Source organism: Nannobrachium achirus, assembly GCF_963921795.1.
Source record: "Nannobrachium achirus genome assembly, chromosome: 20".
Taxonomy (NCBI): Eukaryota; Metazoa; Chordata; class Actinopteri; order Myctophiformes; family Myctophidae; genus Nannobrachium; species Nannobrachium achirus.
Window position 1 is genome coordinate 32,850,577 of NC_137827.1, and position 14,076 is coordinate 32,864,652.

Consider the following 14,076-nt stretch of genomic DNA (forward strand, 5'->3'; position numbering starts at 1 on the left):
CTACGTGCCATGATAATTATGTTAAATACATAGAATTTGCAGAGAGTGCACTTTTTCTTACCTTACCTCCTATTGGTTTCTGATGTCTGTCTGTCTGTCTGTCTGTCCAGCACTGTGTGACATGCACCCAATGAGAGCCCTCTTTCTCATTCCACGGAACCCCGCCCCTAGGCTCAAGTCGAAGAAATGGTGAGTGCAGTCACAAGGGGGGAGGAAAGTGGGGCTGAGTTACTAAGGCCCAAGGTGGAGGGGCCTTAATTATTTTATACTTTAGCTATCGAAAAATAGCAGATATACAAGCTCACAGCGCAGCACGCAAGCTTGTAGATCTGCTATTTTTGAAAAGTCGTGAAAATGTTTGCAAATCTTTGAATATAATGTATTTTTTAAACAAACGTTTGTAACTCTAATTTTGCTTCTTGGGGGTCCCTGGAACTAAATATTTGGAGATGGGGGTCCGTGGTCAAATACATATATCATTTTGGGGGTCCTTCACAAGTTCGTTGTGAGCTTGTAGATCTGCTATTTTTGGCTAAAGCTCTCAGAATATGGACACTAGGGTTCAAGTGGTTAATATAAAAAATAAGAAAAAAAAGGTTTCTATCACAAAGATTTGGAGGACCCCCTGTAGTAACTCTGAGGACCCCCTAGGGGTCCCGGACCCCCTGTTGAAGAGCCCTGGTATATGCGATTGGCTGCATCTGCGTCTCTAGCCCATGGGTCGAGGGGTTGATACAAGAATGGCAGGTTGCAGGCTAAGTGTGGTGGACGGATCTCAATGTTTTCTCTCATGCCTAAACACGTCTTGTTGTTTTGCAGAAAGCTGTCTGACAGCTCTCAAAGTTCTCTTGTAAATTACTGTTTACAAGGACGAAAGCCTTCACGGCGCCTCAGATTTCAATTTCCAGGACTGTCTGACAGCAATCAGAACTTTGTCACATCACAGGTTTACAGCTGTAAGGAAGTGGGTGGAATGTGTTTTCGTGCGAGCTCCATCAATTTTGTTGTTCTCTCTTCAGAAAGAAAAGGCTGGGGGTTAAAATATTTGCCTGTGAGATGTAGTGGAGTAAAAGTAAAAGTATAGAAAATTGGAAATACTCCAGTAAAGCAAAAGTACCTCAAAGTTGAGTTATTTTCCACCACTGCAAAGATGGTAAGGTGTGTAAACACATGTGTGTGCGTGCTTGCGTGTGTCTGTGTACGCGTGAAGGTCCAAGAAGTTCCAGTCTTTCATTGAGAGCTGTCTGGTGAAGAGCCACAGTCAGAGGCCCAGCACGGAGCAGCTCCTCAAGCACCCCTTCATCAGAGACCTGCCCAACGAGAGGCAGGTGCGCATCCAGCTCAAAGACCACATCGACCGCACCAAGAAGAAGAGAGGAGAGAGAGGTACGTGCATTGGAGAGCATGCTGGCACATGTGGATTGAAGTAACTGCATGCTCACACTAGGGATGGGACGATATGAACATTTCATATCACGATTATTGTAACCAAAGAAATCGCGATTTGCGATATTATCGCGATAATCAAAATATCCCCAACATCCATTATCCTGGGGCGGAACATCTGCCCAAAAAATAGCAGATCTACAAGCTCACAATGCGTTGCAATGCGACGCGTTGTGAGCTTGTCGATCGGCTAGTTTTTGGCAAAGAGATTTGGTAGAGAGTGAAAAAAAGACTGGATCAAGTAAGAAGATTATAAGTACGTTTTACCAATAGATAGAGGGATTATGGCACCGGATATGCAGCCTGGCAAATAAAAGGTGAATTCATCCCAGTGCATGACGGAGGACGATATCACGATAAATTACATTTCCACGATACGATTATCGTGAATGTTTTTTATCACGATAAACGATAATATCGCTTATCGTCCCATCCCTAGCTCACACATACACAGTAAAATCCTGTTGTTAAGTTTACTCCGAAAAGTGTACGAAACTTAGCCTGACACACCTGAATTGACGTTTCGTTTCACTTCATTATTCAGTCTGAGGTCGCTCCCGCCCAGGGCGATTGCTGGGATGGGCGTTACCAAAGAGGCAGTCTTCTGCGATTGGTTCACCGTCTGACCAACACATGACGTAGTGTTGTTATGTGTGGCTGGCTAGTGGCTAGCCTGTTGCTTGCTAGTGCTACTTGCTAACCAAAGAAACAGGCAGAATTACTATGTACACATGCATGCTGGTGGTGCGTTAGGTAGAGCTACACCGTTAAATCCATTTTCACACTGTGTCGAATTAACATTGAGGATTTTGCCACGTGCACACATGCACAGGAGCACATGCACAGGACCAAACCACCCAGAACCCCATTTATTAACCCATTTAGGCGTAGAATTATTGACTGCTTTAACTATTGAAAAATAGCAGATATACAAGCTCACAGCGCGGCACCGAGTGCCGCGCTGCGAGCTTGTAGATCTGCTATTTCTTTTAAATAGTGAAAATGTGTGCAAATTTTTCAATATATATTTTTCAAAGCAAACTTTTGTAACTCAAATCTCTGCTTCTGGGGGGTCCCTGGAACAACATATTTTGAGATGGGGGTCCGCGGCCAAATAAATGTCATTTTGGGGGTCCTTGACATTAAAAGGTTTGAGAACCGCTGATTTAGAGGAAGGATTTAGAAGTCGGGTCAAAGATCGGGTCAAAGATATTCAATGACTTGCACACAATTTCACGACTTTTCAAAAATAGCACTCTGTGAGCTTGTATATCTGCGCTGTGAGCTTGTATATCTGCTATTTTTCAATAGTTAAAGCATAAAATAATGGTTAAAGTGGTTCAAATCTAACGTGACTCTGGGCGCGTTCCAGTTCGTTGAGGGTTAAGTCCATCATGAAGTGGCATACTGTGAGGAATTGGGTCGGACATCTTCATGATGAAGTATAGAAGCGTCTTCTGCAGGGACAGAAGCGTTGTTGTATCTGTCACTTTGTCACGTTCACATGGCAGGAAGGGAATGGGGGCGCGTCGTGCATCTCAGAAATGTAGCCGGTGGTGGTGGTTGACAGCAGGGGCGTCACAAGGGGTAGGAAAGTGGGACTGAGTTACCAGGGCCCAAGGTGGAGGGGCCCTAGTAACTTAGGCTATTGAAAAATAGCAGATATACAAGCTCACAGCGCGGCACCGAGTGCCGCGCTGCGAGTTTGTAGATCTGCTATTTTTGAAAACTCATGAAAATGTGTGCAAATCTTTGAATATGTATTTTTTAAGCGGACATTTGTAACTCAAATTTTGCTTCCCGGGGGTGTCCCTGGAACTAAATATTTTGAGATGGGGGTCCGTGGCCAAATTCATGTCATTTTGGGGGTCCTTGACATGAAAAAGTTTGAGCACCACTGACATGGAAACATACAGTAGGTTTCTTGCACACATTTTTCAACATTTTTCAAAAATTGCAGATCTACTGGTTGACAGTGGTTGGACTGAGCCCACTTCTGACAGAAAATAATGTTCTCGGAGAACATTATTTAGAGGAAGGATTTAGAAGTCGGGTCAAAGATCGGGTCAAAGATATTCAAAGACTTGCACTCATTTTCACGATTTTTCAAAAATAGCAGATCTACAAGCTCGCAGCGCGGCACTCAGTGCCGCGCTGTGAGCTTGTATATCTGCTATTTTTCAACAGTTAAAGCATAAAAATAATTGCCTGTAGCAGTGGAGAACAGTTCTCCACTGCTACAGGCAATTGTCAATGCAATTTGCACCCTTATCTGAAGAAGCCGGCTATGAATGCACAAAGCATCTGTTGAATACAGAACTTGAATATAGCCCTTGAATGAGCGCAAGCGGAAATTAAAGGATGCCGCGGATGCATTTTATTTATTTGTTTTCCACATTTTTGCAATACAATCCATCATCTTCAAAATGTGGACATATACGACCCCACAATAATATAACCCTTGCACCCTTCACAATAGCGAATACACACGGTGATACTTGTCTGATAAAGCTGTTATAAATTCTTTTGTATCATTATCTTTTTTTCTTCTTTTTTTTTACTCATCCACATTGTGACAATGATGGATTATGTCGATGGAAGTAAATGTTAATAAGCACGGCCGGTATCCTTTTTAATGCGTTAACCATTAGCTCTGTGGATTTCATATAAACTCCTCTCTCTTTCTGTCCTTCTACAACCCCCCCCCCCCCCCCCCCCCCCCCGACACACTCAAGATGAGACAGAATATGAGTACAGTGGCAGCGAAGAGGAGGATGAGGAGAGAGACATGGGTGAACCAAGGTATGTGCTTTCTTTCTTTCTTTCTTTCTACCGTTCTTTCTTTCTTTCTTTCTCTCTACCGTTCATTCTTTCTTTCTCCATCTCTACCTATCTATTTCTATCTACCTTTCTTTCTCTCTCTACCTCTCAAGCACACACACACACATATGCCTTCTGGTGTACACAACACACACATACAGTACAGACATATTAAAAAGTACAGGGTGCCTTCACGTCTGCGCGCACACTCACAGATGTCTATACATGTAGACACATGCGCGTACCACCCCCCACCCTCCTTTCAATTATCTCCAAATGAATTCCCCTCCTCATCCTCGGTCCTCTTCCTCAGCTCCATTATCAACATCCCCGGGGAGTCCACCCTGAGGCGGGACTTCCTGCGTCTCCAGCTGGCCAATAAGGAGCGGTCGGAGGCGCTGAGGCGGCAGCAGCTGGAGCAGCAGCAGAACGAGGAGCACAAGCGCCTACTACTGGCCGAGAGGCAGAAACGCATCGAGGAGCAGAAGGAACAGAGGAGACGGCTGGAGGAGGTGAGTGGAGCAGAGGCGCGCGCACGCACACACACACGCACGCACGCACGCACGCACGCACGCACGCACGCACGCACGCACGCACACACACACACACACACACACACACACACACACACACACACACACACACACACACACACACACACACACACACACACACACACACACACACACACACACACACACACACGCGCACACACGTTAAGCATAAGAGTGTCCACTAAATGGCAAAATGTTACATTTGTACTCTGAACACCTCATTGTCATTTGTCTCACTATAAATAGCTAAAGATTGGGCTGGCCATTATTATACTTTGTGTCTTACTTTTAAGGAGCAGACACATTCATATAGTCGTACACACAGGCATTGGTCTTTTGTCAAATAGCAGTTACATAGCAGGTTGGGACCTTGAACCGGATCCAACACTGAGGAACCAGAATTTGTTCCATCGCATTTGGAACGGTTTCCAGAACGGGTTTATCACACTTCACGTCTGCTGTACAATGACTGTACCAGTGGTTCTCAAACCTTTTAATTTCAAGGACCATCTTAACTCTGTGAGTGTACACATGGAACCAAATGGACCCGTAAAAGGGTCCATTTTATTTCCATCGTCAGAGTTACAGACCTGTAAGGGTCCATTGGAACCCGCTATAGGAATGGTTATAGGGAACCACTAAGGAATCGGACCGCTAAAAGGGAATCGTTAAGGAACCAGAATTGTTAGAATCTTGTTAGAAATGTTAGAAGGATCCCATCCCTCGTAGCAGTGGAGAACATTTAGTTTATTTTGACCTCGGTGGAGTACCAGATGGGTGGAGGTTTACAACACCAGGACAATTCCCATAATGTCATGTAAGATGTCAGTCACAGGAAATAAAGGAAGAAAAGTGCACTCATTTCACTGTGAAAACACTTTGCTCTGAGTGTCTAAACATTTTGCTGTTAAGCTGTCATCCCACGTCACAAACCCTGTCCCAGTAGTGGTTAAGTAGGCAGAAAGCATAAAAGGTATATTTGCTGTATGCTTACGGGTCCCATGTGGGTCAATTTGTCACAGTCTCAGAGTGAAAACGACACTCAGGATATTGCTGCATATTTGACACAGGTCTGATAGGTGTTCATGTTCGCACAATCCCACCAAGAGGAGGGAGGGGGAAAGGCAGAGAGCCGCACACGCACATACACACACACACACACACACACACACACACACACACACACACTTTCCCCAGTGCCCCTCTGTTAGTTCCAGAGAGCAGGCTTTAAGCATGAAATCCTTAGCCCATAATCTGTGCTCGTTCTCTGGGCTCCCACCAGAGAAGTCCTCCAAACGCATCGCTAAACACCACGACTGGGATCGGCCAACATCACCGCTTAACTCAGGGGTGTGTGTGTGTGTGTGTCTCGGTCTGAGAGTAGGGGGAAATTGGGTTCTACGAATCCCAGTTAGGACAATAGCAAAACGTTGCTGTCAGACAGAAGCCTTTTGAAGCCATATTTCCACTTTTCTTGCTTTTTCGTAAACTTATAACCTACTTAATCATACAAGAGTTCTGCACAAAAGTAATAAAAAAAAGTTACGGTTTTGGACATTCAATTCAAAGGAGCTTTATTGGCATGATAAAACATAGCTTTACATTGCCAAAGCAAGTGTCAAAATGAAATACAAGGTTTCCGCCCCGACTGCAGCGAAGAGTTATGGACTGTAGTGTAAATGTTGACTGGCATAGTTCCATTCATTGCATAGTGTGTTCATGTTCATTGCATTCGTGTTGCTTATGCCTGGTTCTGTTCTGTTTTTCCTCTACTCGTCCCACAGCAACAGCAGAGGGAGCGTGAGGTGAGGAAACAGCAGGAGAGGAGACGCTATGAGGAGATGGAACAACTGCGGAGAGAGGAGGAGAGGAGGCACGCAGAGAGAGAGCAGGTACATGCACATGTGCGCACATTCACAGACAAGAAATGGGCATATAGGGAACCTCAAATCTAATTTATCCAGGGTCCATTTGTACAGAGTTGAAACTTCTCAATCAGAAGAGTTGGGAGACCACCTCCAACCTCTGCAGAGTGCAGGCACGCTAGTTGTATCAACATACTCTACCATACAGATTTGTTAAAATAACGTGTTATTCTTTCAAATAAGTTGACGATTGCAGCTTCACATTAACACTGTATGATGCATGTATGTTAGTTTCATGTAAAGTATGCCCTCATCTATGCTGAAAGGTCTCTCTCTCTCTGACTTCCACCCCCTTTCATACAACCACAGGGACATCAGTTTCAGGCTTATTTCTTCAGGTTGTCAGGACACTCGGCTTGCATTTAGCTGCTGTTGTCCAGACGGTTGTGTTCTGGTATCTGACCTGTCATCTTTCTGACCATTCACGTCCCCCCCCCCCCTTTTCAGCTATCAGACACTGGTGTGTGTATGGGAGTACGCCTTCCAGTCCAGGCCGGCCATTAGGAAGCCCTGCTTCATCATACAAGGCCGTTGCACAAAAGTAGTGAAAACAGCAGATCTACAAGCACACAACGCCTCGCACCGCGAGGCGTTTTGTGCTTGTAGATCAGCTGTTTTCACTAGTTTAAATCATTTTTAAAATGATAAATACAAAACAAACGGTTTTGGACATACAACTTTCCACCCGACAACAACGAAATATAACTCATGTACAGTAATTGGCCCACTGGCTTGTCACAATGAGGGCTTGTCACAATGAGGGCCTCTCCAACTCTTTTTCCCGGGCTGAATCAGGGGCCCAGCATGTCCCTACCTCCTCCCCTCTCTCTCTCTCCCTGTGTCTGTCCATCTCTCATTGAACCTCACCTGGCTGCCAGGAGCACATCACTCTCTTCCCTCTTTCTCCACCATTCCATTATCCCTTTGTCCTTCTGTTTGCTGGCAGGCTTCTCTCTCATACACTCAATCTTCCTCCCAGTCACTCAGTATTCTCTCGCCTCTCTCTCTCTCTCTTTCTCCATTTCTCTGTCTATCTCTCTCCATCACCCCAGACCTGTCTCTCTGTTTCACTTTTTCTGTCTTTCTCTGGTTGTATTCTCCTTCGTTTTCCCCTCTACTTGATCATTTTTCTTTTCTTTTTTTCTTTATTAGAATTTGGCTTCCTTTTCCAAGGTCTGTCTGTCTGTCTGTCTATATGTCCATCTCTCTCTCTCTCGCTCTCTCTCTCTCTCTCTCTCTCTCTCTCTCTATTAGATACGGTACTGTACATACAGTACATAATACATAGATATATTGGTACCTACATAGATAGATGGTCTGCTATTTGTTCTCTTCCTTTAGCTCTCCTGTGTCTCTGACTTTGTCTTCCCACCCTTGCGGCTGCTTGCATAAATCCCAGGAGGGAGTCTGTGCTAGTGTTCTCTCTCTCTCTCTCTCTCTCTCTTCTCTCTCTCTCTCTCTCTCTCTCTCTCTCTCTCTCTCTCTCTCTCTCTCGCTTTCTCTTTCTCTCTCACTCTCTTCATCTTTCTCTCCTGCTGCCATTGGATGTGAAGGAATATCATAGCATGGTTTGCACTGTTCTGTTTCTCTCTCTCTCTCTCTCTCTCTCTCTCTCTCTCTCTCTCTCTCTCTCCCTCTCTCCATGACGATTAAGACCACAGTATACAGTATCTGATACAGTTGGAAGCAGATCCCTTATGTTTCTCTCTCCTTCATTCTTGGGCATTCCAGGATGTAATTCTGAATCTCTCTCCCCCCTCTCTCTCTCTACCCACTGATGCATGGTTGTACCAGTCAGTATCCGTTGGTATAGCAGCAAGAGGAGCCGATGTCAGCTTGAGTTTCTCTTTGTCTCAGTCTTCATTCTTCTCTCCTTTGCTCCAACATTGCCGTTTCTCTCCCTTGTCCTCTCTTTCTCCCCTGGGCCTGATGATATGCTGTTGTTTGGGAGTTAACCTTCCTCCTTGTAGGGCATTCACAAATAGTGATTTTTAGTATTCGAATTATTCAACCTCAAAGTATTCGAATAGTCGAATATTCGACAGGACTGGCCAAACTGGCCAAACTGTCAAATATTAAGTAAGCAAGAGGCGAACATTGTGAAAATAGCCGATCTACATGCTCACTACGATCTACATGTTGTGATCATGTAGATCTGCTATTTTCACAATATTTATCTGCGGAACCGAGTCACATTAAATATAATACCTACTGTAAAATTCCAAGTGTTTGTCAGGGTGGGTGGGTCCCCCAGTTCAAATATGTTTATTTTGGGGGTCACGAACAAATTCATCCACCAGGCGCATCGATAACTCATTCTTATGACTTCCTGTCTCGCCAAGCTTTATAAACTATATATTTGTTTAAGAGAAAACAATAAAAAAAAATAAAAAAAGCAAATATTCGACTTCGGTGAACAACGTTGAATAGTGACTTTGATATTCGAATATTCAAATATTTGGTAAATGGAGGTAGGGACCTCCTTGATATACATCTCCTTCTCTCTCTTTTCATTATAACACCCCCCTCTCTACCTCCCTCCCATGTACCTGCTGATGCAGGTTGTTGTTACAGGAATATATCCACAGATCCGTGGTTGAAAACCTCTGCCACCACCAACCACTTAGATGACTTTCATCTGCTTTACCCGTCTCTTCCCCTCTCGATTTTGTTCTTGCATTAACATGCTTTCTCTCTGTCGTTCTTTCTCTCTTTCTCTCTCTCTCCCTGTACGTGCCGGCGCGCTCACTGTTGTTCAGGAGTATATCCGTAGACAGCTGGAAGAGGAACAGAGGCAGTTAGAGATTCTCCAGCAGCAGCTGTTACAGGAGCAGGCTTTACTGCTGGTAACCAGAAGGGGGCGCTCTGTTACCCCCCACACTACTGCTGTACCCTGTGATGTGTGGCCCTCTACCCCAGGGGTCTTCAACATTTTCAGGCCAGGGACCCCTTAGCTGAGAGAAAGATGAAGCAGGCACCCCCACCACCTTTTTCGGAGATTCCATATTTTCATTGTTTGACGGCACAATCATCAGTGTATTTTGACACTTGTCAGATATTTAACCACTTGAACCATCAATACTTAACAAATTGACCTTTCACTCTGTACTTAGTCTGCTCTTTTTCCACTCTACACCAAACCTCGTTGCCGAAAATAGCAGATCTACAAGCTCACAACGCCTCGCAGCGCGAGGCGTTATGAGCTTGTAGATCTGCTATTTTTGGCTGAAGTTCTCAGAAAATGAACACTAGGGTTCAAGTGGTTAATATAAAAAAGAAGAAAAAAAAGTTCCTATCACTCAAAGATTTGGAGGACCCCCTGTAGTAACTCTGAGGACCCCCTAGGGGTCCCGGACCCCCTGTTGAAGACCTCTGCCCTACCCCCTTCACTCCATACTGTAGCCCAGACAAACGGCAGTGTCTGCATTGTGTCGTGATACTGAAGTCTAGCTTCGGCAACATTTTCTAAAAGTAAAAGAAAACAACCAGCAGCATGTATAAGCGAGCAAACTCCCCAAAACAGATCCCCTTCTGCCGTTAGTACAAAGCCAGCAGCGATTAAGTCTTGAAGATAATCAGCATCATTTCTGAATAAAACATTTTTTTTTCTCATTAAATAAATACGTACCACATTAACAACTGCACCCATGGCATCTCTGGCAGTACTTGGTGCAGCCACTGATGTGGGCTGTACACACTGATAATAACTTTATGGAAAAAGTTGTTTCTTTGAGAAAATCGTTTCGAAAAATGTTTTCATTGCTGCTGGCTTTATACATTGACAATGGCAGAAGCCGGCCCGTTTTCAGCTGGTGAGTGTTCTTACATTCGTGCACCTAGACTTCAGTGTTAACGCTCGATTCTAGGCACTAACGTCTGTTTGGCCAACTCCATGCTGTACATCCAGAGGGTGTTTTGAATGAGGATATAGTAGCTTCTCAACTCAAACTCTTAAGTAATGCATTTGGTTTGTTAGCAAGGAAAAACATTACAGTACAGGGGTAGAGCGTGGGGGGGAAATAGAGATTGCCTTTTCTGACAATATCATCTTTCCCGCACCCTGATCAATTTGGTCAAATCACCCACTGCATGTATCATTAACATGGCTGGATCTCCTGAGGGCGGAAAACAAAACAGATAACATTGTTTTGATGAAGTAAATGAGGCCAGCCCACACAACGCTGGGTGAAAATGGGACATTGATTGTTTTCTCACAGCACTCCCAAATAAGACAAATTGTCTAGGCTGGCAACTCTCCGCTTAAATGGGTTTGAGGCATTTGCAGGAGAGATTTTGCCTGTTTTTCCACCAGTTTGTAGATGACTCTACGCACATTTAAATGGTAAATAAAAGGTAGCGAGGCAGAGGGAGATGACGCAAAGACAAGCCTTTTGAGATCCGGCCCATGTTTATATCCTAGAACTGTGCGATGAACCTTCCTACAGTACATCCCTCCACTGCTCAAACATGGAATCCACAATGTGTTGTGACCCATCATTTTTGCATTCCTTGCATTTTTTCCTTCCTGCCTTGTTTCCTTACTCTCTCCCTTCTGTCTGTCTTATACTTTTAAAACGTTTGCCAAAACCTCATTTGCGTTTTGTTTGATCTGCCCCTCTCATCCTTTGTCAAACTTGTTATTGTGAAACGAAGGCAGCATGCCATGTGTTTGATCCCATTGGGCAATGTGCTTGTCCAAACTTTGCTGCATGATCAGAGCATATGCCAGTTATGTCAGCAGGCGGTGAATGACCTGGGTCAGTCAGCAGATGAATACACTTTCCATGGTTTGTTTATGCCACCTCAGTGGGGCGTCAGCACAGAGAACAACACAGTGCCAGGAAACTGGAAAGATGTATAAAAATATATTCGGAGGAAGTCGGTTGACTTTACGCAAAGTAAATTAGCCTCGCCGATCTGGACAACCAAAACAGGTCCAAGCTAATGTTAAGAACTATTTCATGAGTGCTATTTGACCCCGGTCAGGTCAGCCGTGGGCTAAAAGATCACGTCATAGCAACCATTTCCTCTTTATGTATTTCCTCTTGTTGTTATTTCCACCTTTCTCGCTCTCTCACCTCCTCCTCCACCCTCCCTCCATCCCTCCCTCCCTCCCTCGCTCGCTGCAGGAGTACAAACGTAAGCAGATCGAGGAGCAGCGGCAGGCCGAGCGATTGCAGAGGCAGCTCCAGCAGGAGAGGGCCTACCTTGTGTCTCTGCAGCAGCAGCAGCAGCAGGAGGGCCGAGTGGCAGACAAGAAGCAGCTGTACCACTACAAAGATGCTGTCAACCCCAGTGACAAGCCCGCCTGGGCCAAAGAGGTGACACCCGCCCCCCCCCCCCGGCAGTTCATGTGCAATGCGTGCAGGGGCGTCACAAGGGGGAGGAAAGTGGGACTGAGTTACTAGGGCCCAAGGTGGAGGGGCCCTAGTAACTTTAGCTATTGAAAAATAGCAGATATACAAGCTCACAGCGCGGCACCGAGTGCCGCGCTGTGAGCTTGTAGATCTGCTATTTTTGAAAAGTCGTGAAAATGTGGGCAAATCTTTGAATATATGTATTTTTTAAGTGAACATTTGTAACTCAAACTTTGCTTTTGGGGGGGTCCCTGGAACTAAATATTTTGAGATAGGGGTCCGTGGCCAAATACATGTCATTTTGGGGGTCCTTGACATGAAAAAGTTTGAGCACCACTGACATGGAAACATACAGTAGGTTTCTTGCACACATTTTTCAAAAATTGCAGATCTACAAGCTCGCAGCGCGGCACTCGGTGCCGCGCTGTGAGCTTGTATATCTGCTATTTTTCAATAGTTAACATTCATGGGGGGCCCACAGTGAATCCTTGTACCCAGGGTCCAGAATTTGGTGTGACGCCCCTGAATGCGTGCATGTTGACAACGCAGGCTTGCAGAGCAGCCCATGTGGGAAGAGTGTCAAGTATCAAGTATCTGAGTAATCCACTGTTTGGAAAGGGGTGACCCTACTAGTGCGTTTCTTACACTCTCGACAGTGAATTCACAAAGAGTGGATTGTGTCCACTGATAGCGCCTATGATTGCGCAGCAATTGTGCCCACTATCTGCCCGTCTTAAGATTGCCCATACATTTTTGCAGTTGACTACAGTCTGCCTTTGCTTTGCATCTGAATACAATCATCCATATGGCAAACTATAAATGGTAGCTTTGTGTTGCACTAATTATTCATGTGCTGATGCATCTTTGCACCAGCTCCACAAACTCAGTCGCAGTGACAGAGGCCTGATGGTGGTCTGAATATGGACATTCCCAGAGTAGTAATCCAAATGGTTAATTTTATTAGAGCCAATGGACTCAAACATTGAAAATGTTAAGCTATTATGTTTTTTCATATCTTAAAATATGCACCTTTAGACCATAACAAAACATACAAAGGCATCGAATTACAACACATTTATTTAACCAGTGCAATATCAATTGTCTTTTGTTGGCAGCGTAGACAAATGTAATGCACTCATCTGTGTTGTGAAGAAAACAAAAACAATTTTGCCTTTTTTCAGAGGCATGCACTGTAATGCTATTGTAGTTACAGTCCAACAACTTGACTTTGTTCAAATTGCAGTGTAAGCAGGTGTGAAAAGGTCTCTACAAAAATGTTAATGAAATACAACTAGCCTCACATCTTCAGAATGAGACAACACAAGGAACGAGCAGGATCCTTACAAATTCTACTAAGAAATGGCCTACAGTATCTGACTCCACCAGGTTGATTTCAAAACACATTTTAGGAAGGCTCTAATCTGTCCTTGTGCCACGATTGGCTGCTGGACTATGGACATGCCTTTACTGATGTTGCTTCGACTGGAAATTGTCCCATTCTTTATGTAAGATCAACAATGTAGCGAGTGCCGAACCTCAAATTAACAACAACAACAACAACATCAAAAAGTTAAAGTAGCCTATGTTTATATCATCGGTCTTATGATTATTATAAGCATGTTGAGAGCACCATGTGCACACTCACTGTCTCATAACACACACAGGAGGGTGCTTGCCTTCCATACTGCAGGCTGAAAACTACTGCTTCAGTAGCACAGACACACACACACACACACACACACACACACACACACACACACACACACACACACACACACACACACACACACACACACACACACACACACACACACACACACACACACACACAGAGAGAGAGACACACACTATATCTCTAATTGCCTTCTTGGATTGTTAACGTAATCTTTTGCAGGTTTCCCAAGAGGTGAGGGAAGATGAGAACAGGAAGGATTCCCTTTCACTAGAACCTTGCTTGTATTGTAGGTGCTGAAT

At 44.6% G+C, this 14,076-nt stretch overlaps 1 protein-coding gene across 1 annotated transcript in view; it reads left to right on the forward strand.

Annotated features, from left to right (window-relative positions):
- LOC308305703 (traf2 and NCK-interacting protein kinase-like) overlaps window positions 1-14,076 on the forward strand; it is a 133,825-nt gene that overhangs the window by 81,532 nt on the left and 38,217 nt on the right. The window contains exons 9-14 of the mRNA XM_080750539.1: window positions 111-189; window positions 1,211-1,386; window positions 4,182-4,248; window positions 4,580-4,778; window positions 6,605-6,712; window positions 11,875-12,066. Coding sequence (XP_080606665.1) covers window positions 111-189; window positions 1,211-1,386; window positions 4,182-4,248; window positions 4,580-4,778; window positions 6,605-6,712; window positions 11,875-12,066 — 821 coding nt within the window. The remainder of the gene's footprint in view (window positions 1-110; window positions 190-1,210; window positions 1,387-4,181; window positions 4,249-4,579; window positions 4,779-6,604; window positions 6,713-11,874; window positions 12,067-14,076) is intronic.